The sequence below is a fragment of the Ischnura elegans genome, chromosome 2 (genome assembly GCF_921293095.1).
Source record: "Ischnura elegans chromosome 2, ioIscEleg1.1, whole genome shotgun sequence".
NCBI lineage: Eukaryota > Metazoa > Arthropoda > Insecta > Odonata > Coenagrionidae > Ischnura > Ischnura elegans.
This window is the reverse complement of record NC_060247.1, coordinates 80,559,193-80,586,900: the sequence shown is the minus strand read 5'-3', so window position 1 is coordinate 80,586,900 and position 27,708 is coordinate 80,559,193. Positions and strand designations below refer to the sequence as shown.

At 41.6% G+C, this 27,708-nt stretch overlaps 1 protein-coding gene across 4 annotated transcripts in view; it reads left to right on the top strand.

The window, feature by feature from the left end:
- LOC124154051 (protein PALS1) overlaps window positions 1-27,708 on the top strand; it is a 236,979-nt gene that overhangs the window by 190,619 nt on the left and 18,652 nt on the right. For all 4 annotated transcript variants that reach the window (XM_046527547.1, XM_046527545.1, XM_046527549.1 and 1 more), the window contains 3 exons: window positions 13,234-13,446; window positions 15,927-16,209; window positions 26,378-26,633. In XM_046527547.1, coding sequence (XP_046383503.1) covers window positions 13,234-13,446; window positions 15,927-16,209; window positions 26,378-26,633 — 752 coding nt within the window. The remainder of the gene's footprint in view (window positions 1-13,233; window positions 13,447-15,926; window positions 16,210-26,377; window positions 26,634-27,708) is intronic.

The following is a 27,708-nucleotide window of genomic DNA, read 5'->3' as shown; positions in this document are numbered from 1 at the left end:
GGGAAGTGATCTCTTTAATAATTCAATTACTTTCGGGGACGGAATCTGGGGCTATAGCAATTTACGGAGAAAGTGACGTTTTTAGTGCTCAAGTTGTAGATCGTGGTGTTGAGGACCAAAAATGTAATGGTCGGATCAGGAAATCACACAGCATTGTTTTCACTTTAAATTTTTGACAATATTAGAGTTGATTTAACTACTGGCACGAGAGTACGATCCCGGAGTTAAGGCCGGTATGCAGGAAAAAATAAATTAATCAACCTAAGGAAGCACTTAAAAGAAAAAAATGATCGCGGAACGTGGCTAAATAAACGGAAAAATAGTGTGAGATTTGCTCAACTTTTTTTATTGTGAAATTTTTGGTATCGTAGTCATATTTCATGTGCTATTCTTGAATTTTGTTTACTCAAACTATGAATCACGGATGAAAGCGTATAGGGATAGAAAATAACATGGATATGATGTGGGTTGCTAGAGGAGGAAGCTCCGGAAATGATGATGATGCAGCCAAGAAACAACTCAATTTCAACAGTTTGTGTGGGAGTTTGCTGTTTTTTTTCGGAACAATAATAATAGTTCATCTTCATTTAATTTTTTTTATAAACGGCCTATAGCCAATGAGCCAATTTTTTGTTTTGTATTTGATTAAATTTTTCGCTAATTTTCCGTACACACTAGCCATTATTTTGTCTAATCCGACCTCCCTGACACCGATGTGTTTTAGGTTTGAAGGGCCCGAGCGCTGCCCTGGCAGTTCGACTCGCCGAGGGTTCCCGCCCGTGAAACCCTTCGGATGCGGGCTCACTGCTCTGGTGGCGAGGAATCCGCGGAATGCCGGCAACGACGACACGGCGGTGAAGCGGCTTTCTTACCCCCCCCCCCCCCCCCCCCCCCCAAGTCCCCTCTCTGGCTGGGCTGACACAAAGTGACCCTCCCCTTTCGATCATCCACAGACGAGTTTACCCGCCCGTAGACGACCTTGTGAACGCATCTTGCCCGCCATCAGATGATGATTTATTGACGCGGATATTCATGGCGAGAAATTGTTTGTTTAGATGCCTGTCGTATCCCACATCTGCTCGTCAGAACTTTCTTGTTTTCTTGGCATTCCGCCGATATACTCCATGGCCTACCTTCGCTACTCCTACTTTTGATTTCCCTTAAGAAGGGCATTTTAATATGAAAAATTCTATGGATTTCAAATCAATATGTTTTTTCGGGACTGGATTCAGCAGCATTTAAATTTCGTCCGTGTTCTCCTCGGTTTTTTTGTGTGCTCTACGACCCAAGAATATGGATTTCCCCTATCGACGACTTTAAAATTGGATTTTAAGCCCAACAAGTGTGTATCATCTGGATATCATTTTCGACCATTTTCCCATTGGAAATGTACAATTATTTATGAAAGAGACTTGTCAATTCGAAGTTAAAGTTAGCCGAATATCAAGAATGTCGTTAGGTATTTCACGTGGTAAGCCTGTCACTTCTCAGCTTTTTTCAGCCTTGGGCGTCGTTCTTACGTGGGGACTTGTTGTTTATTATCTTTATAGCGATAGGTTCGCTCGATAAAAGCTTCTCCCTGAACGATTAAATAAAGCAGAACTCTAATGTCGTCACCAACTCATGAAAAGTGGGCGGCAACTTATACGTTTCCTTAACTAGTTGACCGCCGGTCATAGTGACCGGCCACAAATCGACTGACTCCTAGGGTATATCTTAAGCCAAGGATTACCAGAAGTGATTTTTTTTATCATAGACGGTGATTGAAGTGGTCATTGTAGCCGAATTACCTCAAAATAGAGGGAAATTCAATTTTGATTCATTATGATGATATCTCAACTTGATATGAATCAATAATACGTAACTGATGAAAATACTCCGATATCGTCAGGAAGTATGAAATAAAACACCACGGCGGTCAACGTGTTAACATAAATCCATTACCTACCGGTGATGTCACGTGAGATCACTTAAACATTAACAGATTTCGTAATTATCTGTCTGTATATTTGCATATCTAACGTCCCTGCTATATCTAATAGGTATATTTTTCCCATATCCACGTGAGATTTTTAAAACGTTTCGCTATAAATTAATTGATATAGAAGCTTTCGCCTGAAATCTATCAATTTTTAAGTGATCTCATCTGAAATCACCGGGAGGTAATGGGTTCAAGTTTCAATAGAAAAATGCTTAATGGGAAAGAATTTTTTTTCGTCCTAAACGTATTCTACCTTGCCGTAACTTATCTTTCCCTTCCATCTGCCGAATTCTTTCACGGAATTGCAATTCTGGGTGAGGGTAGAAGAGAGAAAGACCCCATTTTTGCATTCGTGCTATCCACCTTATGATGGCGAACGGCCTTCTCGTCGTCTGCGCTCATTACATCCCCATGAAGAAGAGCATTCTCTTGTTTCAACTCGATCGATGCTGCATACCAGATAAGGCAACTACCTTCTCCGTAATCCGATCACGTTGTAGTGCTGCGCCCTAAGAAGTAGAAGCACATAATTTTACATCGGGAAATGTGCAGGAACTGCACTTATAGCAGGCCAGCCGATTTTGCATTTGAGGCTGACTCCCTGTGCAATTTGTAAAATAGATGAGGATGTAGTGCATAAGTGATTTATCGGTACGTGAGTGTGAAATACATTTATTTATTCGACGCTTATTCCGTTGAAATGATTCCTGCCGTTTTATGCCTTGCCAGTAGCATCCTGTTATTCATTCAGATACTCCAATTTCGATTATTAATACTTTTCACATCCCCACGAGAGGAGAGAGATTTGCGAAGGACTTGAGGCCATTTATTCATGTTTCATTCATTTATTTCTCAGCATCAAAAACGGAACGTTGGCCTTTATAGTGGTTGGCTAATAAATAAGTAGATAAAAATGAAATTCAACAATGTAAATAGCTGCAACACACAAGTGCAAATGAAGAAAGGAACGTAGGTGTTGTAAAGCGATGAGTTGTTTATGTGGCGTTTTGAGGAGTATGTAAAACTGGAGAGAGAGGTAGTGAAGACTAGGGAAGGATATTTTGAGGCCAGGGAATAATACCTGGAGGGAATTCGGTGGAAGAGAGAGCATTAAGGGGATGCCCATACGTGAGGTGATTTTGACGATTTTTGCTCCCCCCCCCCCTCGCCACTTTGTGAGATATCGTGAGACTTTGCTCGACCCCCTCATCTTCCCTCTGATCTCACGTGAGATTGTTCAAAATTCGTATTGTCAGTGAAAATACGTTGATCTATGCTTTACTGTACTGGATTTATTGTAAAACCATTAGTGTAATAATTTTTATCTGAGATTAGTTAACACTAGTATTTAAGGTTACTAAGGTCGTAGTCTATAATCACATTTTTTCACTGTTTCTTGCGGGAAAAAATACGTGATACCTGCCAGGACTACCTCTCTCCCTCACGTGAGAATAGGTGAGAATCGGCTTGAACCCCTCCCCATTTTCCCCCTAAACGCCTCACGTAATTAATGGATACCCCCTAAGGTATAGAGAGATGGAATTTGGGAATTTGAATGAGACAGTCTGTACATAAAGTAAGAGGAGGAACATGGTAATGAAAGATGGGGATAATTACTTTGGTTACACTGCAGATGTTTTTCAGGAACATCAAATCAGATGAAGGAAGGCGGTGAGATATAATTTGATGTAATTGGTCAGGGGAGATAGTTTGGACGGTGTTCACATGGAGTGGAGAGGAGATATATATGTCTGGCGTGCAACAGGTCCGCGTCGCGATAGCATTTCCGTAATTGGGTTTGTTGAGTGCTTTGGCAAGCATCACGATCATGTGAGTAATGTGAAGACGTATCCGGGTGTTAGAAATATTTTCGTTCTTAAACTTCTACGTTATTAAGTTTTAAATTACAATGTAATTGTACGAGCAGCAAGCTTGAGGAAAACGGATGCAGCTGTAAGACTTTGTAGGAGAGACTGTGAAAAAAGATGGGTTTTTGTATTATACAGAGTTGGTTGTGAGCCGCTGCTCAGCTACTCCTATGCCTTAAGCATCGACCTCGATTGATTCCGTGTTGCTTCAGTGAGTGGTTCCCTTTGAAAGAATTATTTAGCCGAAACTCTGATGACGTCACCAACTCATGAAAAATTGGCGGCATCTTTATCGTTCTTCTATTATAAGTAATAAAAATTATAAGTGGATAAGAGATAAAAATTATAAGAGTATGGCTGAACGGGAGAGAAGTTTTTCGCGTGAAGAAAGATGAATAGGGCAAAGATTGTGGATGGCATGAAAAGTGACAGGCCTTCTGCCCACTTTTAGTTAGAGGTACAATGGGCGAATGGACACGGGAGGAAAGGACTTTTGATATGGGTCCGTTCATTCACCGCTATATTAAGTACATCAAATGTAAAAATAATTATAATAATTTACTTGTAAACAGTTTCTCTATGCTTCCAAATTGTGAGCCTATAAAAGTCCCTAATTTTTAATGTTCAGGCGACGCTTTGTGAACTTATACTAAAAGTGAACAAGGCTCTAAAACGTGAATCACACTTAAGATTTATTACTGACCCAAATTTCGACTGATGTGAAGTCACTATCTGAACGCAAACAATAGATAGCTCTGTATTTGATTCTTTCTATTCAGCGGCTCGTGATGCGTTGTCTTTAGTTGTTTTCCACGGTTACCCATCTCTCTTTTTGACTGCGTATGGTTCTATTGAGACATAAATTGAGTGAAAAAACACTCCGACACTTGAAATCTTTTATTATCTTTTACCATTGAATGCAAAGCATCCAATAAATAGGGATACTCATTTAAATTCGTACGTTCTGGGGCCTTCTTCATTTCTTCGTAAGTGATAATTCAAAATATGCGTAACCCTGTGCAATAGGGTAGTTTCCTTCATCAAAGAAAACGAAAGGCATTGATTGCGATTCGTTACCCACCATTAGTGTATTCATAATATACAAATTATTTCGTTTTAGAAATACCGGTTTAGACGAATGGCAAGGGTCAATGTTATCCTCACTTGAAAAAGGCCAGATTGGCACCCATGCGATGCCACTCCACGTGACGTCACAGGGACCTAGTTTCTATACGAGTAGATAGGAGTTTTACGTCGTCTGAGGTTACCAATGCATGCATGAGGCACAGAGCTCAGGGAAACATGTCTTAATAATCACCTATTAAAACTGGCTAAGGTCGGAAAGCTGCTACCAGCTAGCATGGTACTCTGCTACCTGCTAGCATCCTGCGTCCTATCAGCGCTCAGAGCCGCCCCCCCCCCCCCAAGGTCACTGCACTTGTGGCAGCGGGAACCAAAACGACGTCACACGGAGTTTTTCCCGGCATTCATACTTATCCGTCGCGTTTTCGCGCGCTTGAAAATTTTCAGTTTTCACTTAATCGCAAAAAATAGATATCGTTATTGAAAAATCTAAAATCGTGAAATACGTACTCCAGGAGTAATAATCTTTCGATTCAGGCAATAAAAAAATAATAGGAAACCACCCTATTATGAAGGCATGGAAGGGTAGCTTTGATAATGTATTCTGTTCTCAAGTTCACCACCTGAGTAGTTAATTATTTCTATACTTGATGAAAACTGATATATTAGAGGTAACAAAGGTTCAGAGAAATAGGAAAGCAGTGCATTCCAATCAGACAACAATACCCAGACAGCCCGATACACAGTATCGAACCTTTTTATTTATGTTGGAAACGTAAAGGGATAAATAGATAGAATTGATACATTCCAACAAAAACGTGTTAAAAATATGTTTGGAAAATAAAGAAAAGCTTTAGCATTGAACTAAATATTTCAGGTTGTGTTTCACTATGGTCACGGTCAGCCCTCAATTAAAGTAACCGAGGCAGGTTAGATGTAATTGATGGGAATCTTGATTTGATGCTAAAGGAATGGCACTTCCCCAAATTTATTGAGAATCGCGCGACGCGTATAGAGCGTTAGGTCATCCTCAAATACGGTGTGTGTTTGACAATGACGTAACAGTCGATACGCATGCTCAATAAATTTGTGGGAAAATATAAAAATATTATTTATTATTTCTCTTTATTATTTAGTCAGTCGGCCCTCAAATTCGCAATTGCTTCGTATTCACTTCTCTTGATGAAGTCAAAGTAATGTAAAAAAATAAAGCAAACGTTTCTTTTCAGAATCATTTCTCGGTGGAAGGTCCTTAATGAAATGCATTACTTACGCGCGACCGATCGCATTTTGTCTTTTTCCTTGGTGTTATTATTCACTCAAATGTTACGCTATCATTTTAACTCTTCCAAGCATTTTACCTCCCCTATTCTGCGCATTTAGAGGACGTAAGCTTTCGCGAGGACTCTTACAATGTCGTGGGCAGGGAAAACACGAAGGGGTGGGATGGGATGTGGCAAACGGCCAGCTGGTGGGCAACAAGTGAAAGGAGTTGGGAGATGGGCACGAGAGGAGGGTGAAGGGGGTGCCTTTTGGGTGAGAAATATCAGAAGGGAGCTGGAACATTTGAGGCACACTCTGGAGAATGCCACCCAAAATCTCTTGCGTCATAAGACTAACGATTTAAGTGTGATGCAACCAGGGCCGGATCAAATGGGGGACCCAATGGGTACGGACCCTGGGGCACCCTCCTACCGTGGACCATCTACCAAGCATGAGCCTTTTTCCAATGTGGAGATAAACCTCAAAATATCGGAGGAACAGAAAAAATCATCATGTGTCTACATCTACATAATACCCTGCGAGCTACCTCGAGGATGTTTGGCAGGGGTGAATCACCAGCAAGCACCATGCAATTGGACTCCCGCATGCACCCCACACTGTCTAAAAAACGTCACGCATGCTAACAAATTATACTACCACATGCTGTTAGAAATAATAATAAAATTCAGAAACTTAATATAAGTTAGTAGGCTACACTACAAGTCATCTAATCCATTTGTGAGTTTTAACCCTGCCGTTATAATCTCTTATTGATCGTGGAGAAAAAGACATTCTTAGTCTGTCTGTTCCACAGTCTCTCTTATTTTATTTATATGATCTGATCTTTCCTATATGTTGGCGTGTATGAGGGGATTCGAAGTGAAGCTGGGTTGTTTTTAGGTTGACATGTAGTCGTCAGCATTGACGTTAATAAATGCTGATTGCTGAAAGTTGACTCGCTTGCATTTCCTGTTATTACGTTACAAATTGCAAAACCTTGAAACAGTGGGCCTCCTACCAAAATGGGCCCCGGGCCGCCCACATCATAAATCCGGCCCTGAAAGAAACAGAAATATTGTCATCAGCAGGGGCGGACTGGCCAAATCGGGCGGGAGAATATACCCAGCGCGGCCCAAGGCCCTGCGAAGGTCCTGTACTTGTATGATGCCATTGTCTTGACGGTCCCGTGCACCCGAGAATCTTGTGAGACGATTTTGTGATAATTCAAGATCATAACATTCGTGCTGCAACGCTATTTGCCGCAATAAAATTTTGAGAAATATTTCCCTGTTGAAATTCTGTTTACTCTTAAGGTAGAATAAATACAGTTGTGGACATATTTACTTATTCCGCAGAATAATTGTTTACACTGTTTATTTAAAGTTGTAAAATGCAATTTTTAGTTTCAATCACTAAACATTTCCCGCTTAAGTAAATGTTATCATTCGCTCTTTTAAGGGGAGAATTGATGACTTGAGGCCCCTTGACCACATTGTCTCCGGGGTCCTTGGGTAATCACTTCTCCGCTTGAAGTCAACCTTTTCCGGAGAGATGTCGTGGAACGGCATATTGAATTATTCGCAAAGATATCGTGCTGCATACTTAATTTTAAATTCACAAGCTCTACTGCACGTGTTTCGATTGGTTTGCAACTATCATCAATGTTAACCTGACTAAACTGATGTTAGCACCTGTAACAATAGTAACAATTAGTACCTGAAACAATAAATTTGTTCAAGTATAATAAAAAAAATCAAATTGCAAAGCAATCGAGAAACGTGCGGTAGAGTTTATAAAATTAAAATTGAGTGGACAGTACAATATTTTTGTGTATCACTTCTCCCATAGTCATCAGGGCCATCAGCTGTTCTCGTGTTCGGTCGATCCAGCGAACATCAGCCTTCGTAAATAGGTGCTCGGAGTGAGTCATTCAGGCTGTTGGGGTTAGCCGATGGGGCACTGGTGGAATCGCCCCTTCCACCACAGGCCGCCCTCATTCCGACAAATTGGATCAATCAGTTTGCGGTCGCGCTGCCACACAGGTTGAGGATAAACTTTTCTTAGTGAAAAAAGTCGCTATGTAGGTATGCAGAGCAGAAATGCCATCGTATGTAATACGATCAGATAACGAATTATAGTTAGTATTTCCTTGCCTATTTATTTTGTCATTGTCGTTTATTTATGCGCGGATTAATGTGAGCTACTATATAGGGATGAGAGTTAAACACTGTGTATTGGGTGTTCGTTAGTTGCTGTCAGAAAAGTTTTCTTTTTATCGCAGTAAAACGAAGGAATGTTTTTGGAAATTATTTCATCTCACGAGAGATTTTCCTTGGCGGTCTATAATCGGTAAACCTAAACCATTTAGGGCCGGTTTTATAATGTCTGGTAAACGCTAACCAAGGATCATACAGCCTTTAACTTTACCTAGAGATGGTTGAAATTTCTGGTTAATTAGTTTCGGTATAAGATCAGACTTCGAGCTAACCAGAACTTTCCGCCACCGCCAGCTAAAGCTGAAGGAAGAACTCAGACATATAGCCGGCTCTTAGCATAAAGCGAAGACAGTTACAGCTCACAAACGTATGTAAAGTTTAAATGTCCGTATGAAAAGCCCTGACGAGGACAATTGTCCTAAACATATTAGAAATAAACTTATTATTGAATTGAATTGAAAAGCACTCCCACTAAACTCGTATGCTATATTAAATCTCTAAAACAGAATATCTGAAACCAAGATCACGGATTATGTGGAAAGGAGTATTACTATAACCCTTACTGTACTAATATACAATGTTAGGAGAGCCCTTAATAGTTACCACTGTTCATCCTTCTTTCATCATTTATCTCCATAAGGCCCTGATGTCGATTTTATCGCGTTTTTTTGTTCAGTCTTTTCATCTCTCTTCAGAAACTTCGTTTAAGTTCTGCGTTCTCTTACAAGTATCACTTCTTTTCGTTCCGTACTCAATTGATTTTCATAGCGTTCTTCGCTCTCTTATAACTCTCATTCTTAAAATTTATTTATATTTAATTCAGATGGTTTACTGCACTTACTATGCAATGTATAGTATACATGAATTATTGCTAAAATTCAAATTCTCTCTTTCGACAATTTCAAAAAAGAATATTTTTGGCTGTTCAGGGAATAATGCTTTTCCTCGTTCTCTTCGACGGCTTTAAATCTAAATGTGTGCAACGTAGTTTTATTTTTTCTTGAACTTCCACCCATGTCTGTGTCGGTGTCATATTAGCTGCATATGACCCCATAGCTTTGAAGTTTGATGGTGCATGAAATAGTGAACCGAATCTCGGTTCAGGACAAAGCGTTTGCGGCGAGAAAAAGTGATGGTGAGTCACCGATTCATTAGATGTGCCTGTTTTTTCCCAACGATTCGTTTCTCTGGATGGTCCAGTGTTTTATACCAAACTAGACTGTTTTTATATTACAAAATGGTTTATTTACTAATAATATTTTTGATTTAATAATGATTTTTGTTGAAGGAGATGGCACTTTTACACAATTTTAGCAACGTACGATGCGTTTCGGACGAGCACTGTGAAAATGTAAATTTATGGAGTTGTATATTTACTATTTGGATGAGTGGGGCTGGAGTATGGAAGGGGAAGATTGAGTAAGGTGGTAGTGATTGAGTGGTGCACTTGGGGAATGGGATGGTAAAGAGTGGGGAGTCTCCCATAAATGTGTGTTCATTCAGTAAGGAATTGTCTCTTCTTGCGCAATATCCAATTTTTCCGGTGCGTCGAGTCTTCGGCCCTACCTCTCCACGTGTACGATCTCCGATTCAAATTAACAAAAAACGTTTCTCTTCAAGGAGACATTTCTTCTCGAAAGAGGTGGTATGTCATTTTCACCTGCATTTCCTGTGCTCCCTCATCCGAATGGTAAAGCTCCGTTCTCTTTGTACAATTTACACTTTCAAAGTTCTCAATCTTTGCCCTTCCACTACATATCGCTTGTATCAGTTACTTTTTATAAGATTTTTTTACTTCATTTTTTCCTCCATCAATGCCTTTTTTCATCCATAAGTTTTTTTCCTTCGACCTTTATTGGAAAACGCAAGTTTTTCTTGAGTTACTGATTAGTAACGCGGGAATGCTTAAAGAAATTCAGCTGTAAAAAAGGAGCATTTTTGTAGTAATCATTCAAGAATATCAAATTTCGTGAGTACCTCGATTCTAAGTTGAGGGGTAGCTTTTAGAAAATAAAACCTCCAACTCCTAATATTGTCCACTGCTCTGCGCCGCATGGCTTTCGGTAGGACTGAATTTGCGGTGTTTTCCGGTGTCTTTCCGATGGCTGCTCTCCCAAGGAATGAACGGTGGTCTTTCATAATTCACTATTCTCTCCGCGTTTGGCCACTGTGCCTCCGAATTGTCGTGTGAGTCACGTGCGCAGAGGTGGTCGGCTCGCAGCGGGAGCAAGAGAGCCAAATCCGCGGATTTGCGATCTCTCCTCCTCTTTCGCGTGTCATCTGCCCCGGATTCCGCGAGGCCGCAATTGAGACACCTTTTCGCAGACACACTCTCCCTTTTACTCGCTGGAAAAAGTTACTGGATGACATGGCCAATATTTCTCTTGGGATCCTGCCAGATTGGCAATCTTACCGTAGATCATAGAATAAAATAAAATTACTTTGTTTTATTCCACACTTTATTTTAAATAGCACGACCCGGGTTGCAGCATCTAATGCTATCATCAGGTGTGGAGGTTTCAGCATCTAATGCCACCTGATGATAGTATTAGATGCTGAAACCCGGGTCGTGCAATTTAAAATAAAGTGTGGAATAAAACAAAGTAATTTTATTTTATTCTATGATGAAGCAATTCCACAAAGTAAAGCCTGAGACCCTGTCTTGTATTACCGTAGATCCTTCAGAACTTAAGAGATATAGTTTTATTCATTCATATGTATGGTATCACCTGCATTTCGTCGGTCGGTAAATTGGGCGAAATTTAATTCTATTTTAACTACTTGAGTGATGTCTTTATATTGAATTTATGCATATAAGTGGTGAGTGTTTTTTATTGGATAAGGAGGTACAATTATTGATTTTTGCAAAGGTTTTCGATTGGCGCTGCACTTAATTAGCATCGGGTATGCCTTTAGCATTACGGCGACTTTCCATATTTTCTGATGAACTGCAATGCATCGATGGATCAGGACTTTATTTCCCGCTTTTCCTGAAGGCTTTGATTTAATAGCATGCATTCCTCTGTTTTCTTCCCATTGTGGTTTCACTGTCAAGCTGTATCATAAGGCGGTACCACCGCAGTGCTTTGACTAAATTTTTAACTGTAGAGTTTCAACGTTTCTTCTCTTGCATTTGAAACTGCTTTCAAAACTCTTCGTGACAGATGATGGAAACGATACTGCATTGAAAGCACCGTGTAATTTTTTAGATGAGGAACTTTAAGTTAAGAAAAACTACCGAGAAGGTTTTTTGCGGCCCTTATTCTGTTTTTTTATTTCGTATGAATCAGGGTTCAGTCAGCGAAACGGCTTCCTTAAATCCAACCCCGGCTTAATTATTGTTCGCTTGGATAGCATTTTGCCCTAGGAAGACAGACTTCGCTTACACGAATATGTAGTGCGTACCAAGGCGCGCGTTGATGTCTCCATCGAATTTCCGCTGACTATTAGTTAGACTATGAGTTTGACTTATTACTTAGATGAATCGAATGGGTCTAATAGTGCGCTAAGGGACACATCAAAACACTATGACGATTTCACAATTTGGGAAAATATTGATTGCCCTACGCCTTGTATATTTAATGAACAATTTAATTATCTGTAAATTTGGGAAATTATTTCTGAAAATTCTACGCAAAAATTGGTATGCTCTTCGGGCCAAATTTTATTATCTGCTTGTTCATTACCTCGAAATACTTCAAAATGCAATTAATCTATTTACTGGAGAAAGCAAACAATTTTCGTGCGCGGTTTTCTTATGAATTAACTACTTCAAGGATAGACTCACAGTTTTCCGCTACATTAATGTTAAATTGGCAAGTAAAATCCCCGCTGGTCGCTGCGTCATCTTGATTACCCCTAAATACTGTTAAATCAAGCGCTCATTAAGGAAGTAAACTTCCGTGGTCCATGGTTGATGAATCTACCATTAGGATTACAATCGGCGCGCCGTCGCGTCTATGCTGAAGATTTCGGTCAATCATCCTTTTCCCCTGCTGGAAACTTTCCTAAAGTCTAACGTGAACAGTTCCTCGTTGTACCACTTCCGTATTATTACGGTTCTCGCTTAATTAGGGAGGGATTTGTACAGGGTTCTCGAATGAACTGGAATTGAGAATAAGCAAGCAGGTGTTATTGACAGACTCTTCTTATTCCATCACGATACTCCATTCCGTGGTTATTTATATATTTCCTCGCGTCATTTGGATTCATAAGTGTGTATATCTCACGAAATTTCCTCGGTTACAGGAATGCACTGCTCGTAAGCTTTTACCGCACGGCTCATAGTGTACAAAGCATTGGTATGAGTTTCTTTAGTTAAAACTACCTAAGTACTTGCTTCAAATATCCCTGGCAAAATTCGATGCGGAAATTGCAAGCTGGCATATCAAGTGTACCGTCTGAATTAGTTGGTAACTCAAATATCTGTAATAACTACTTGTCTATTTTAAAGTATCCTAACAGGTTCCTACTATTGTATATGCTGTAGAAAACTATTCCCAAAAATTACAGTGGTTTTTTGAATCAGTAATTGAGTAGTTATTTTTGCTATGGGTTACTGCTTGCTTTTAACATAAAATGCTCTGAAATACGCCCTTGAAAGGTTAAATAATCAAATCAAAATTTAGGAAGGGTATTTGCGTTGGAGAAACTATTCTCAAGCATATTTCTGAAACCGAAAGAATTCTGCCACGTTTGCTAATTGCCATTGACGGCGTATCGAGTTGTATCATCACACTTAATGGCAATTGCGATTTCCCCCTTTCACGTGCTTATTTTTGTACCGTTGACTGATTCCATCCCTTTCTCTTCTCCTCTGCAGTTCGAGGCGTCGCGGTGGCGGGGTGGTGGGCGCCGTGTCTGGCGGAGTGGTGGCGGCGTCGCTGCCCCTCGACTCTCGGCCGCGCCTCGATGCCTCGGCGGCCACAGGCGACGCCATGATGGACGTGCACGCCGACGAGCCGCGAACGGCGCACCGCGAAATGGCTGTCGACGTGCCCGACTCATTCGTGGGCAGGACCAAGACGCCGCCCAGGTGAGTGGACACTATTATAGTGGACATATGCATGATGCATGTCTTGTGCATTCACGATATCATCCCATAGGGTGAAAAGGTTACTACTGCAACTTTTTTCGTGAAATCCCGTCACAACCAAGGAGGTTGGGATATACTGGAGGGGGCACCGAGCGTGGAGCGAAGTGTGGTAGGAATGGGGGTACTTGGGCAGGACAAGCCACGCCCACTTTGACCAAAACATTGAAAATCCCATAAGGGTCAATGCTTACTATTTGGTGAAATGTTTTGTTATAACTCGTTTATACATTAAAATAAACTATGAAACGCACACCGTAAACCTTTTTTTCATACTTTATTGGTAGGCTTCGCGAAGTTATGTCTCAAACATCTTTTCCCAGGGAAAAATTATTATCAATCACCACGGTTACGTCCTACGACCAGCTCAGCTAAAAATTTTACGAGTGTAAACGAGTCATTTCCCAGCACATATCTCAGCACTTAAATGTTATTATGGCAAATGGAAATCTTACAATTACAGAAGATAAGTATATTTTTAAGGATATCCCCACCAGTAAAGTGACGAACATGACCGAGTTTATGCAGTAATATAAGTATCGTGAATGATGGGAAAACTCCTATGATAATTACCGGTTAAATACTAGTGATTATGGTAGCATTTTCCACTTAATGTAGTGAATTTGTAGAACGAAACTTAGCCACCTCAAAATATCAGTGGGAGACTAAGTCAAAATATTGTTAAACTAAGATGGTGGAACTCTGACCAGGCTAAAAATTCGGAAACAGCGCTAACTATACTATTACTACTAACTATAACTCAATGAACGAGTTTCTGGGTTTCTACTTCATTTTCGATGTTCCCACAGTGTATATCTTCAAATTATTGTAGTGTGTTTCTTAAAGCCTCCGTAAAGTACCTCAGCTCTTCTTAAATGCCCGGAAATCTTTTTACGTTCAATAAACCTTAAAAACATGTTATCTCAAGACTACTCCATCAGTAAGTCCAGTCGCCTCATTGGGAAAGGCTGTGTCCGCCATTGTAAGGTTATACGCTCCCAGATTTTCATATTAAAACATTTCCCCATAAGACTCTGAGGGCGTTTAGCCTTACTTGACGGACACACCCTTTCCCTATGTGACATCTCGACTTAGTGATGGAGTAGTGTTGAGATTGGCTATCCAGGGGACTCTAGCTTGCAATGCATAGAAGCGCCATTTTTGCGGAACTGTTGAAGTGAGATGAAGGAAAAGATTTTTTACTGCAGGATAATGACTATTTGGATGATGTTTGGTACTGAGGTTAAAATAGGATTTAAACATCTTAACTTCAGGGATATTCAGCGATTGTTAGAGTATTTAAGTTTCGGGTTTCTTTATAATGCTAGTGATTAGAAGAGTATCTGAATTAAAGGATGAAATATTTCTAGAATTTGATGATCATATTCGCATCCCTGAGGACTTCCTTGCCTCTCGTGGCAGCTTCTCATAGTCTGCGTTTAGTTACGATATCAAAGATAATATCACCGCCACATTTTGATTCAAATAAAAGAATTGGGAAAAAATTTCCATGGACCGGGAATCGAACGCCGAATCTTTGGCTTACCGGGCCACTGCAAAGAACTAGAGAATTCTACCAGTGCCTACTCATACTGTAGGGACACCCTGAAATCATATTTCCCGCCATACACAGGGATCTCTGCGGGGAAGTTTTATTGCCTTCTTTGGCCGTGGCGAGCGGCGGATTCCAAATTCCCCGAAATGCTTGGGAGAAACGGTCTTAAGTGCATCCCCTCCAAACAAAAACACTTTCTCCTATATTGTGTCTGACCCATTCCTGACGATGTTGCAGAGCGACGAAACTGGTCGTTAGTAAAATCGCATGTGAAATTTACGAAGTTTTTTGTTTAAAATGAAGCAATTTCACCAAGTCACGCCATCAATTTCACTTTCCCCTAATTAACAGCTCTTGAAATAGCTCATATGCCTGCCCCAGTAGTGTAGAAAAACCATAAATTATACTTAATTATAAACTATGCTATTTTTTGTAAATAATTCCGTTCTTCCTCATATTAATATTGCATTTAATCTATATATAATACATTTAATGCCATTTAATCTATTAAAATTACATTTATCATCCCAATCGATAATTAGGTCAGCCGATAGAAATATTCAAGAGTCTATTATAATTCTAGTCTACAAGTGTAGTCTAGTCTATTTCGCTAATATTATCACTTGCGTGATGAATATCTGAGCACATGCCCTTGGTTGTGGATATTAATTTTGTCTCGGAAAACCTGATAACGTCATGGAATCCAATGTCTCGAACGCATGGGCATCAGATACCCTGTTAGATTTCGGCCTTACCCAACAAGCCTCCCGAATGAAACCCATCCAAATTTTTCCCACGCTCCCGGATGAATCCCCTAAAGATTCCGTTTTAATACCCAGCTCTGACGTGTACCTTATCGTTCCTACAGGTATCCACCACCAAGGCCGGCGGGTGTGGCCCCCACGCCGGCGGGGCGCAACCTACAACACCATCCGCTGCACCAGAACTACCGCGGCGGCCAGCCGGCGGTAGCACCTCCCGCCGCCAACGGGTCTCGGGCGAAGCCGTCAGCGGTGCCGGCGGCAGCGGCGAGGGCGGCGCCTGTGGCCGCGCCTCGAGTCCCTCCTCCTGCCGAGCCACCGGCGGAGCAGGAGGAGAGGGTTAGCGCCGGGCCGACGAGGGAGCAGCTGGACAGCATCCGAAAGTTCCAGGTGAGAGCGCTGATGCGTCGTCATATCCCTCATTTCTCTGAGATACATATCTTCCCACACGCTAGCCTGCTGTAATCTAATTTTAACCTTAAAGTAAAAAATAAATTCTTTCTTAGTGGCGTTACTGAGACTTAGATTGGGAGGGAGAGATTTGATCACAGCATTTGAATAGCATACCACAGAGGCTATTTGAATTATACTCCAAAAACTTGCTCTTTGACATGAAAATATTTTAGAAAAGCATAGCTACATTTTATAACTGTTACTAAAGTTTCCAAACCTTTTGATTTTTTTCGCTAAAAATAAGGTGAGCTATCATAATAGGTGGATTAGACGAGGGTTCTGAAAGGTTCCTGGTGGGAAGGATATATCCCCCTCATCCTTCCATAATTGCGCCACCATTTTTACTGAACAAAAATGCCGCTTCTCGTCAAGAGGCTTTGGAATTTAACAAATAAGGGGTAGGGGAAGCAAATAATGAACTTTCCCGAGGCCACATGTAATTATTTGTGTGATCAATAATTTATGCCGGAGTAGAATTGGGGACTACTCAATTAGACATCAAACGCTCTGTTCACTGCAATTTTTACTTTATTTATTTTAAACATATCCTAATCACTTTAAGTCGTAAGTACTCTGTCTTTGAAAAGCGGTTAAATTCCCTTTTCCATGTCTCCACTTCGTTGTTTGTCCGTAGATGAGTCCTCGTCATCGCGAACTGCTATTAACTCTATATGTTTCCCCCTTTATGTCATTTTGAAAAATCTCGCAAGGGGATTTGCGGGAAGAAATTTTCAATTTTTGGCTCTACATATCTGAAAAATACATCAATATCCTTTACCAGGGCCTGAATTTGGGTCCTTCTAATTTTCTCCGGGGGCTTGAGAATAAACCTGCACCCACGATTATTCCATAGTACTTAGATTGTTATTGGTTGACCTTGTATTATGGGAATAAGTTTTATAACGATAATAAACTAGCTTGTCGAAACCGTGGTCGGAAACTTAAATTGTGGCACGTGTGTGCAAATTAAAGTTTCTGTTCCTGTTTATCGGAAACCTCTCGGGACAAAATTTCCCAGTGACTGTCACATTTTTAAAGGATGGGTAAGGTGAAACGGAGGTCAAATCCAGCGCAGTGATCGCCGATCCGTTTCACAATGAGGGGCGCGAAAAACAATAAATTGGGCGCGCACCGTGGACCTCTGCATCGCGCCCCCTTTTGAGTAGCCCACCGCTCCCGCCGACGCCCACTTCCGGTCGCCGCATCCGGAAGGGACAACGCGCCAATGGCCGCCCCATTGTCGCCTCCCCTACCTCTCCTTTCCGCTCGGCTGGCTCCCTCAAGGCGCCTCCTCCCCGATCGCAACGCTACCTAACGGGCGAAATTGGAAGAGGTGACCCCCAGCAGCAGCCCTATCGCCCAGTAGCATCTCCCTTCGTCATTGCCGCCGTGGATTCCCCTCCAAGCGAGTTAATCACTGCGCCTCCCGCCTTATCGCCGCTCTCACATAATGCGATTCCCCTTGAGATGTCCCCGTCCATCGCAGCCACCTGCTCTTGGCTAGGCCGTCCGCAGCTTGGACTGCATCATAGTCATTAATTTATGACGTTAATTAATTTAATTGGTTTCTGGTGTTTTATGAGGCATGGGAAAAGTCGGAGGACGATGTGGGGGATTGACGTTTAAACCCATCCGCCTCTTTATATTTCATGGAATTTCTGTATCAAACAAGTCCCTATTTCATTTGGAAATTAAATGTATTTGCATTTTTCAACTGTAATATTTATAACTTTGTAAATGTAATATATATAATTGTGGAAAAGTGCAACTACCTTTTATTTCAATATGTCGTGGTTCCACTATAACGCGCCTGAATCGGATGACTTTATCCTTTGTAACTTTCTTAAAATTTTTAATGCATATATCTGTATTATTTTAGATTTCATGCAATTTCATCACGAGAGTCACGTCTTTATTTGAAATGAACAAGTGTAGTTTTTTCACTTAAACGTAAGATTTATACATTAGTTATGTCAGGGGCACAGCGAGGGGGTTTTGGGGGATAAAACCCCCCCAGAGCTCAGAAATATTTTAAAGTTAAATCCATTTCACTTAATTGGTTTAATGTTACTTAATGAATAGTGTAAATATTTATAAAATATCCCTCCGAAAGGCGTAAAACTCACCATTTTGAACCATTTATCTTGAAAAATTTCTAAAGGAGTGCCACCGCACCTCCCACTTACCCTAGCGGGTATTCCAGACACCCCAGTATTAGTTGTACTTAAACTCCCCCCTGCCCTAATTCCTAGCTGCGCCCCTGAATTATGTACGATTTTAAAAATGCAACAAAAGCAACCTGACCCGAACGGGTGGGGCCTTCTCTTTACCCGAATAGGTGAATATATTGAGGTTTGTTGGTGATCAGAAGTTGACTAGCCTGTCGGGGAAGGCTTTAGGCCGTGGTGGATATTGTTGGTGAATAGACGCAGTTGGATATTCTAGAGATGGACATTCTGTGCTACGCACTGATGCAGTAAGTTCAGTCTGTAGCCTTTCGTCTGGGATGAGATTGCGTGATTTTTGGAAGGATCCCGTTTTTTGTCGATTTCGTGAATCCAAGGGAGGAGGCCAAGCGTGCTTCTCCGCCCGTCCGCCAGATGTCGCGATTTGAGCCATGGTCCAACACTTGGTGCGATATTCGTCGCCTCCTTCGGGCTTCCCGTTTTCCCCGCCTCCCTATTATATTCTCAAACGTCCCAAACCATGATGGCAGCTTAAGCTCTTGCTCTTCGTCTGACTTATCCGCCCACGCCAGTCACGTCCCTTCGCAAGGAATGTGGGGCCTTTAAAACACTCCCAAATTTATTCCCATTTTGCAAAAATTATATTTTAGTGAGTGATGGTTAAGTGGTGAGCTTGCTCCCCTTCAATTCCAATGACCCCGCTATTCTCTTTCTCAAAACACTTGTCTTTGTGCCAGATCGTGAGAGTTATTTTCTAATTTTCGGTATATCATTGATTGAGGCCGTTGTTTTTTTTTGCGGGGACGGTTCATTATTTACCGCAGCGCCTTGGTGGAATGCAATACCTCATAGCTATGACACGCCGGAGGTCAGATATGCGTGGATATGTGGCTTTTAGATATTCAAAAATAATTTCCACAAATATTTTATTCAGTTGGTGAAATGAAACTTTTACACTGGTGGCCCACTGTGATAATTATTATTTTCTACATTTTTCCTAAAATTACGGGGTAGGTGGCCTTACTCATTCTGCCCTCTCTTCTTAATCCGCGAGTGACTTTTGATGGCGCGATATTTAATGAATGATTTGGAAAAAAAGCTAAGATGACGCTGCTGCTGCGCGCTGACGATAGTCGCTCGGCTGCATCAGTGAGAATCATCAGTAACCAAACATAACGCTCACATTAATTAAGAAAATATTTTCAATTTTGTGTTTCCATTGGAGATATCCGTTAAGCGTCGAATAGTTGGAGAGGTTGGCGAAAATACTCGGACTGTCGTCCAAGGGGTGGAATTAAAAATATCACTGAAAAAGATAACGTTGATAGTCGATGAAAGATCTTGCATTTTCGCAAGGTTTCCGCAAGGGATTTTGACGGGCTGATGGCACTATCGGCGCACGGCGTCTCATTTCCAAATCGTTCCTCGTCATCAGGTGGAATATTCGGTAATTCTTGAGACATGATGGCCTGACGAAGACAATCGTCGAGGGACAATTGGAAGGCAAGAAGGAAAAGGAAGACCTCGAACAAAATATATGGAACAAGTAAAGAAGGAAGTGAAAGAGAAGAAATACGTAGGTGTGAAAAGATAAGCTGATAGGAGAACTGAGTGGAGAGCTGCGTCAAACCAATCCTAGGATTGTTGACCAGTGATGATGATGATGAAGTACAAAATACTAGCAAGATGGAATGGAATTCGACCGTATTGGAATAGAAGGGTGCAATTTTCCACGAAATTAACTTTTGTTTCGACCCGGCTTTCAATTTTACTGCATCATCGTCCGGGTCACAATATGAAAACCACCCTGCCGATGATGTTGCAAAGTTGAAACCCGGGTCGAGGTAGAAATTATTTTTGTGGAAGATGGGGTCGGGAAAAACGTTACAATGAGAAAACATCTTCCTCTTTAATATATTCTTACATAATTTTCAAAGGGAAAAAACGCGAAAAAAGCCCGCCCACATTTCATGAGTTGGTGACGTCATTAAAATTTCGAATCAATAACCCGTTCAGAGAGAACCGCTCATTGAGCGAAGGCATTGGTAACAAGTGTGTAAACAACAACGTAGTACGTGCGATCGAAGCGCGAGGACGAGTACTAGTGGGAACTGGTGACACACTCGACAGGAGTTCGTGACGTCATGAACTTATCTGCGAAAGGGTTTAGGTCGCTGGTTTTTAGTCTCGAATTTATCGAGAGGTTGGCGGCGTATCGAAAAACGTTAAAGTTTGGATCTCTTTATTTTTCCAAACTCTATCCCAATCGATGCTTTGAAACAAATTGGTGAACAAACCCGTGACGTCGGTGATCGTCCACCAAATCACGGGGTTTAGATCCCGAGAAATGTTCATCCGGTAGCGCTGTGTTTGTGCACGAGTCCTGGCATGTACACGATTTGTTGACAAGGACGTCGACGGCCGCGACCCCATGACGCAACAAACAACAATACGGTGGTGATTCGGTGCTCGGCCATCCGCGGAAGAATGTGCTGTGGATGTAGGTTGGGGAGGGGGCACCCTCAACACAGCGTGATTGGAGAGAGGGGGAGGGGTGGTCGGTTGGGCGGCTGCGTCCATTCTTCGGGCGCGAAGGCCGCAGTCGCCGTTGCATGTTTCCGCGAACATCCTCGTCGATCCTCCGTGCGTCAGTGGCGTGGGCCCCCCGTGTGGGATCTACGCGTGCTTCTGTGGGCAAGTCCTCATCCTCCATATCATACCGCACGTGTTAAGCCTCATTTACAACAACTTGACTTGGCGTAACCACACCCATCGTAGCATAGCATGGACCAATATGAAAAAAATCATGGATTTGATTTTAGTGGAATTAACGGTAGTTAAAACTATCTTGAAGCCCACATTGTTTCAATTCGAACGTTTGTTTGGATAGGTGAGGGTACGGTTTATCCCAGACAAAGACGCAATCATGTGAATTTCTCGCGCTCATGGTTTGGGCCGCTTTCTTTCCCTGTACGTCCACGCACTTCGAGGATTTTTGTTTGAAGGTGTCGGAAGATCTCACCCGAGGTTCGAACCCAAGGACCTTCGATCAGCAGCCAAGCTCTCTACCCAGTGAGCCCCTAAACGCTTCCCCTAATAACGCAGACCAACTATAAAATAAATAATGGATTTGATTATAATTAGTGGACTTGGAGTAGTGTTTTGCGATCATGTATTCATGTCGTTTTTTCCTTGGTGTTGGCGAGGATTGAGAGGAAGCCTAGCATGAAGTGTAATTTTCCACCCATTCACTAATTTGTGGAAACTTCATGTCATTCTGACCGCGCATCAGTCATGATATAGAATTTTGTGATGTTACGCAGTCTCTATGACTATGTCGACAGGCACTGCTATCTTTTTTGATAATGCCTTGGATTAAGTGAAACCTCAGCTTTGATCGACAAATAATCCAGTCAATTTGCGCCGATTTTTGCTGCTGTGCATTAGGTGCGCTCTTCTCAGTTTCTCGGCTCGAGTTACGCCAAGTTAAGCCGTTGTTGTGAGCGAAGCCCTTCCCCTTCTCCACCGGTTGCTCATGTCGAGGTGGGCTGAGGGCCATGTTCACCGGTTCGCGGCTGTGGGTGGTCGGATACATCCAGGTGGAGTCGCCGCTTCCCTCGGCGCCACCGTCTCCGCACCTCGAGGACCCCTGCTGCGCCGCCGAAGACCACGTCTACGAGGAGCCCAGGGTGGGCGCGGACGCCGCTTACGAGGCGAGAACCACACGTCTTTTAGTACATGCTCTAGCGCTCATGCACATACATAGTCACTATCAATTGTCGATTGTGGGTGCCATGGTACTCAAATTCGGTCTCCAAGGGGCGCTAAAGTAGCCTTAAAAACCTCTATATGATAATATATAATACATACTGTTATCGTAAAAATCCAAGATAAGAAATAGGCAAACTCTATAACTTCTTAATCGTAGGAATTATTTTTCTTAATTGATTATAATTGATACTATTGTCCTCATCAGCCCTTAATATCTCATGATGTGTCCGATTAAGTTATCCCGTCTTCTTCTTAAGGCCTGTTCACACGATAAATTAACAGGTACGACTTAATGTCTAATTGCATGAACTATTTTGGTGTAATGGAACATGTATGAATGCTTGAATAAAATTAGAACAGGTTCTATTTTCTGTTCATGCATTCGTACAAGTTGGTGGTTTCACCGTGCATTTTGGCGTTCATTCTCGCGTTCATACATTTAGACATAAACTTCTACAAGTTAATCTACCGTGTAAACTGGCGTATAGGAACACAGGTCGAATTCTCTTTTCTCCCACTCTTTATATCAACTTTTGTATAGGCGGTGGTTGATAGCACCTTTAGAGGGCGGCATGAGGGTCCTCCTTTGTAATATTCGCGGGCTTTCGGTTCCCGAATAACCGATAATAAAGCACCGCTGGAGATGCTTTTATTAAACGCGAATACCTCATTTCTGTTAATTCCATGCCGTTGCATATTAATTGCGATAAGATAAAAAAGCAATTTATATGATGAATGTAGTATAAAAAACTCGTAAAAATCAGTACAGAATTTATCAAAAGTACGCAAATATTCCATCATGCATCATTTGGACTTTTGCACAGCGTAGAAGAGTAGTGAATTAGTTTTCTCTTTCGCAAACGAAATTATATCATACATATCTTCTGAAATATTCGAGGTGGGTTTGAGCCCCCCCCCCCTACTCATTGTTTGCATTACCCCCTCCTTCCCCACTCGCTACGGTAATGCTCTGAGACTTAGGCAACGATTAATTTCATGAAAAATGTATAGTTCTTTCTTGGTTGCAGCACTGAATTTTTTTGCTTTAAGCACTTAGTCCTGAATAATATTCTGGATAGGCTGATCCAATATTTTGTTTGGCATCATTTGCAATGGAGTTTCATTGTGATCCTTGTCCCTTAAACTTTTAAGTACTCTGAAATTTCAATTATTTTTCATTGATTTTTGTTAAATCTCAATCCGATTCTCTTTTACCTGATTTTTAGTGTCAACTTAGTGAAGTATATCCCCTAAAATGCAATAAAAATAAAATACATGCGCAAAATCATGAATGTTACAAGTGCGTATGGAACTGAAATCTCATTTAAAGTTAAGAAGAGAAAGATTAATATTCCGATTATGTCATTTTCAGCTTCCCGAAGATTTTTGTGAAATATTTGATTCCTCACTGAGGAATCAAATAATTAACTTTGATAAACTTTAATCACGGTTGGAATCACGAAAAGCAGACGGAGGACACTAACGAGGACCTTATGGAAATATTTCATTGGCGCGGGTACCCTTCTGTATGAGAGAGGTGGTAGTCTTTTAAACAGTTTATATTGCCTGAGTCGAGTCCTGCTTTTCCAACGCTATTTCGCCTAATATTTTATGCGTAATCACAGTGGACGTCTCGTGAGCGTACCTACATAGTGAAAGATGTTTGAAACATGAAACTGTCACAAGGGATGCGAAACGATAATGAAACCGAGGATGAACTCGATATTTATTTTTTTAGTGATCTTGTTGGCACTCCCTCTGTTATTGCGAAGCATCCCAAATACTCGTGTTGATGTGTTGCATTGATATTTACTACCCTTTCAGTTCGCGTGGGGGGAATATCGGTTGCTTTTTTTGCAGTGCGCTCATCAACAGCTTTGCCCATGCGAATAATGAGCATCATCAAGGGCGGATCCAGGATATTTTTCTGAGGTGGGGGGCACAAGGGTCTTACAGGCAAATGATATTCTCATACTTGAGATTAAAAACAGATACAAAAATTACTGTACGAAAAATTCTATTGATTTTAATATGAAATGATATGATTGATGCTCCATAATACACAAAACAAAACGAACCTAATGATAACAGTTTAAAAATTTTCTCGATTTTTTTAAGCGTATGGGGGGGGGGCACGTGCCCCCTCCTAAATCCGCATATGAGCACCATCATAGTTGTCGCTGCGTGCGAACAACTGATCTTTTCTGATCTCGTCAGCCGTTTTTGTTCAGTGCCAAGCTAAATCGAAAAGTTGTCCCTCACTGTACGGTGGCGGTACCTACTCAAACAATAGTCGCTCGGGGACGTTTTTCGGCATGACAAGGCGGTGCGATGCGACATTGTCGTCCAGGGCAGCGATTTCATCTCCAAACGAACGGTAATAGTGGAGAGTGGTCGGTTGGATGGGATCCGTATCCCCAGTCTCTTTTACAAAGACCATCACTCATTTTATTCTTTGAATTATCTCAAAAGTTTACGATAGAGGATGATGCTTAAGGAACTCTAAGGGAGAGGTCACCCTAAGTAGCATCAATGGTTCTGGGTTCGACTCCTGGTGCGATAATCATTATTGTTTATTTTCTCCACTGCCTTTTGTTGGTAATCCGCTCTAAATTTTCAGAGAGTTCATGTCATGACAAGGATCTCTGTAGTTTTCTCAGGTTCCTTGGTCATAATGATTAGCTTTTACCTTGTCAGAGCCGACACAATCCATTCACACACTTTTGGTGTGGGTATGCACGTAGTCTGAAATTATCTTCGGGGGGGGGGGGGGGGGGGAGGAAACGATGTATGGAGGGTTTAGTATGTCGGGGGGTGCTATGCGGGTTGCCTATCCGAATATTTTGTTGTGAGGTCGCACGCCACTTATCGGAAATCCATTCAACTATAGTCAACATCGAGTCAACTATATTTTTAGTTTTCGTAATACTGAAAATGAAATTCATCGATCGTTTTTGGATGACGTGGCGGATCAGAGGTTAGATGCATCTGGGCCAGTGGTCTCCGAAGCAGATGTAGAAGTAGTGGAGTAGCTCTGCCTGCGGGCCTGGTGCTGGGTGATGCTTTGTGACTGCACCGATGTTTCGAAAGGCAACTCGCTTCCCATCATCTGGACATGTCTTCCCTTCTGTGTCAGGATTCACTCTCCTGAGGGAGGACACGTCCTGTACTAATAACACGTTCTGTAAAAATGTGTATTTTTATTGAGAAGACAATTACTGACTATTACAAAGCATCACCTGGGTCGAAGCCCAAGAAACATTTCTTCATCTAGCTTCAACATGTTGGAAATATCCATAATCCTGATTATTCAATAATGTATGAAATGCTCTTTGTAACCATTTTTATTTTTATTTATTCCTGTACAACCAAAAACAGCACCTTTATATGGCCTTTTTATATCGGGATTTTTAACTTAAAAGTTATACGTATACAAGCATTTATGTTCTGGATAGGGGCACCTTACCCTCGCGGAACTCGAACCCACCACCTCTTCTGGGACAGACAAGTACTTAGCATTTAAAGTTAATACATTTGCCGCCACCGAGGCTGGCAAACGTCTTAGCTTAAATGATTTTATATTTTCTGGGTGAATTGAGTGTAAAAAATCTTTCTTGGGCTTCGGCACGGTTGATGCTTTTTAATAGTCAGTTCTTGTCTTTTCAATAAATTTACGAATTTTTATTGGACTTGTAATTAGTACGGGATATGGTGAGTGACAGGGGCGCAGCTTGGAATTAAGGCTGGGCGGGTTTAGGTGCAACTAATACCGAGGTGTGTGTGGGTATAGTATACCTACCAGGATAAGCGGTAGGTGCGAGATTAATAAATTGCGGAATTTTAAAGATAAATGGTTCAAAATGGTGAGTTTTACGGCTTTCTGGGAGATATTTTATTCACGCTATTCTATTAGTAATATCAATCCAATTAAGTAAAATGGATTAAACTTAAAAATTTATCTGAGCTCTGGAGGGGTGGGGGGTTTATCCCCCTAAACCCCCCCAGCCTTCCCCAACCTTATCCCCCAAAACCCCCTGCGCCACTGGTGAGAGCACTAAAAATGTGAACGGTCGTCAGACTTTTGACGAAATCGTATCTTTGATTGGAAAGGCTCTTTTTCTGTCTCTGATTGCTTTATTCTCTTGCAGGAGGCTCTTAGGAAGAGGAAGGAGGAGGAGGAGCGGGTGGCGGCGGAGCGTGAATTCCTGCGCTCGTCCTTGCGTGATTCACGCAAACTCCACGCCCTTGAGAGCCGTCCCACAACAGGGCAACAGCCAACGTCGTCGTCTTTACGGGGACCCCCATCATCACTCTCATCCTCGGGACACGTCAACGATGCGTACTGTGCCGAAGATATCCCTGAACGCGATGCCGATGGGCAGTACCCTCTGCATCGGGTGATAAGTAAGCTGGGGTCATCTTAAATAACTGTTTTCATTGACAACATAAGTACCTACTTTTCCAAGGAATACAGTAGTTGACGGCATATAAGAAGCACTTTTTTCCAAAATTATAGCTAAAAAAATCAACTGCGTCCCTTTTACACGGGGCACGGGATAGCGCAGGTTAGAACACCATTTTTGCGATATCGAAGGAGTTGGGAGCGAGAAATCGAACGAACTTGATCGTATTTATGTTGAGTTATTCATCTTTTGGCGCAAGGTACCTCAGTGCTATTGGATAAATCTTCAAAAAAGGATGAATATATAGTTTCCAGGAGAATAGTTACATATTGAGTAAGTGCAAAGTTGAACTTTGAATTTCAGCAATTATGCTATTTGTATACTATTCCTAAGGATCGCTTCTAAATTGCTATGTATTACTTTACACTATCCTGGCAAACAAGTATGGCACCTAATTGTTCTGAGGCTTGTAATCTAGTGAGGTTCTCCATCACTGCCGAATTTTAAACGAAGGAGATACTCATTGTCTTCACTATGCTCCAGCGTTGTTGAGCTGACTGCCCTGAAGACAATGAATATCTCTTGCATCAAAAAAATAAGGAAATGGAGAACCTAACTTGGTTGGAAGGCCAAAGTTGGGCTTTGAGTTTTAAAGCAATGTTCCAAATGATAGCATAGATTTTTTTCCCTCTAAGCCTTACAAATTGCTCCCCTCCCAGTTCGTAGTGGCGGGTCTTATCATTAATGTTAAGAACATGATTATGAGATACAGTAGACTCTCGTTAATACGAACAACGTTATAACGAAGTTCTCGTTTTTACGAAGCAAATTGTTGGTCCCGACGAAAAGGCCTATCCAAGCTATAGGATAAGAAACGTTATTACGAAATTTTTGTTTTTACGAAATTACGAACCTCAGTCCCGGTCCCGGCGGATACAAAATGAACTTTATTACGAAGTTCCACGCATGACCTATGGCATTTATATGTATATTCACTACGCTATGTTTTAATAATCACGCCATGTTTAAGTTCTCCTCGTGTACTGTGACCAAGACCGTCATTTATGGTTCTTTCT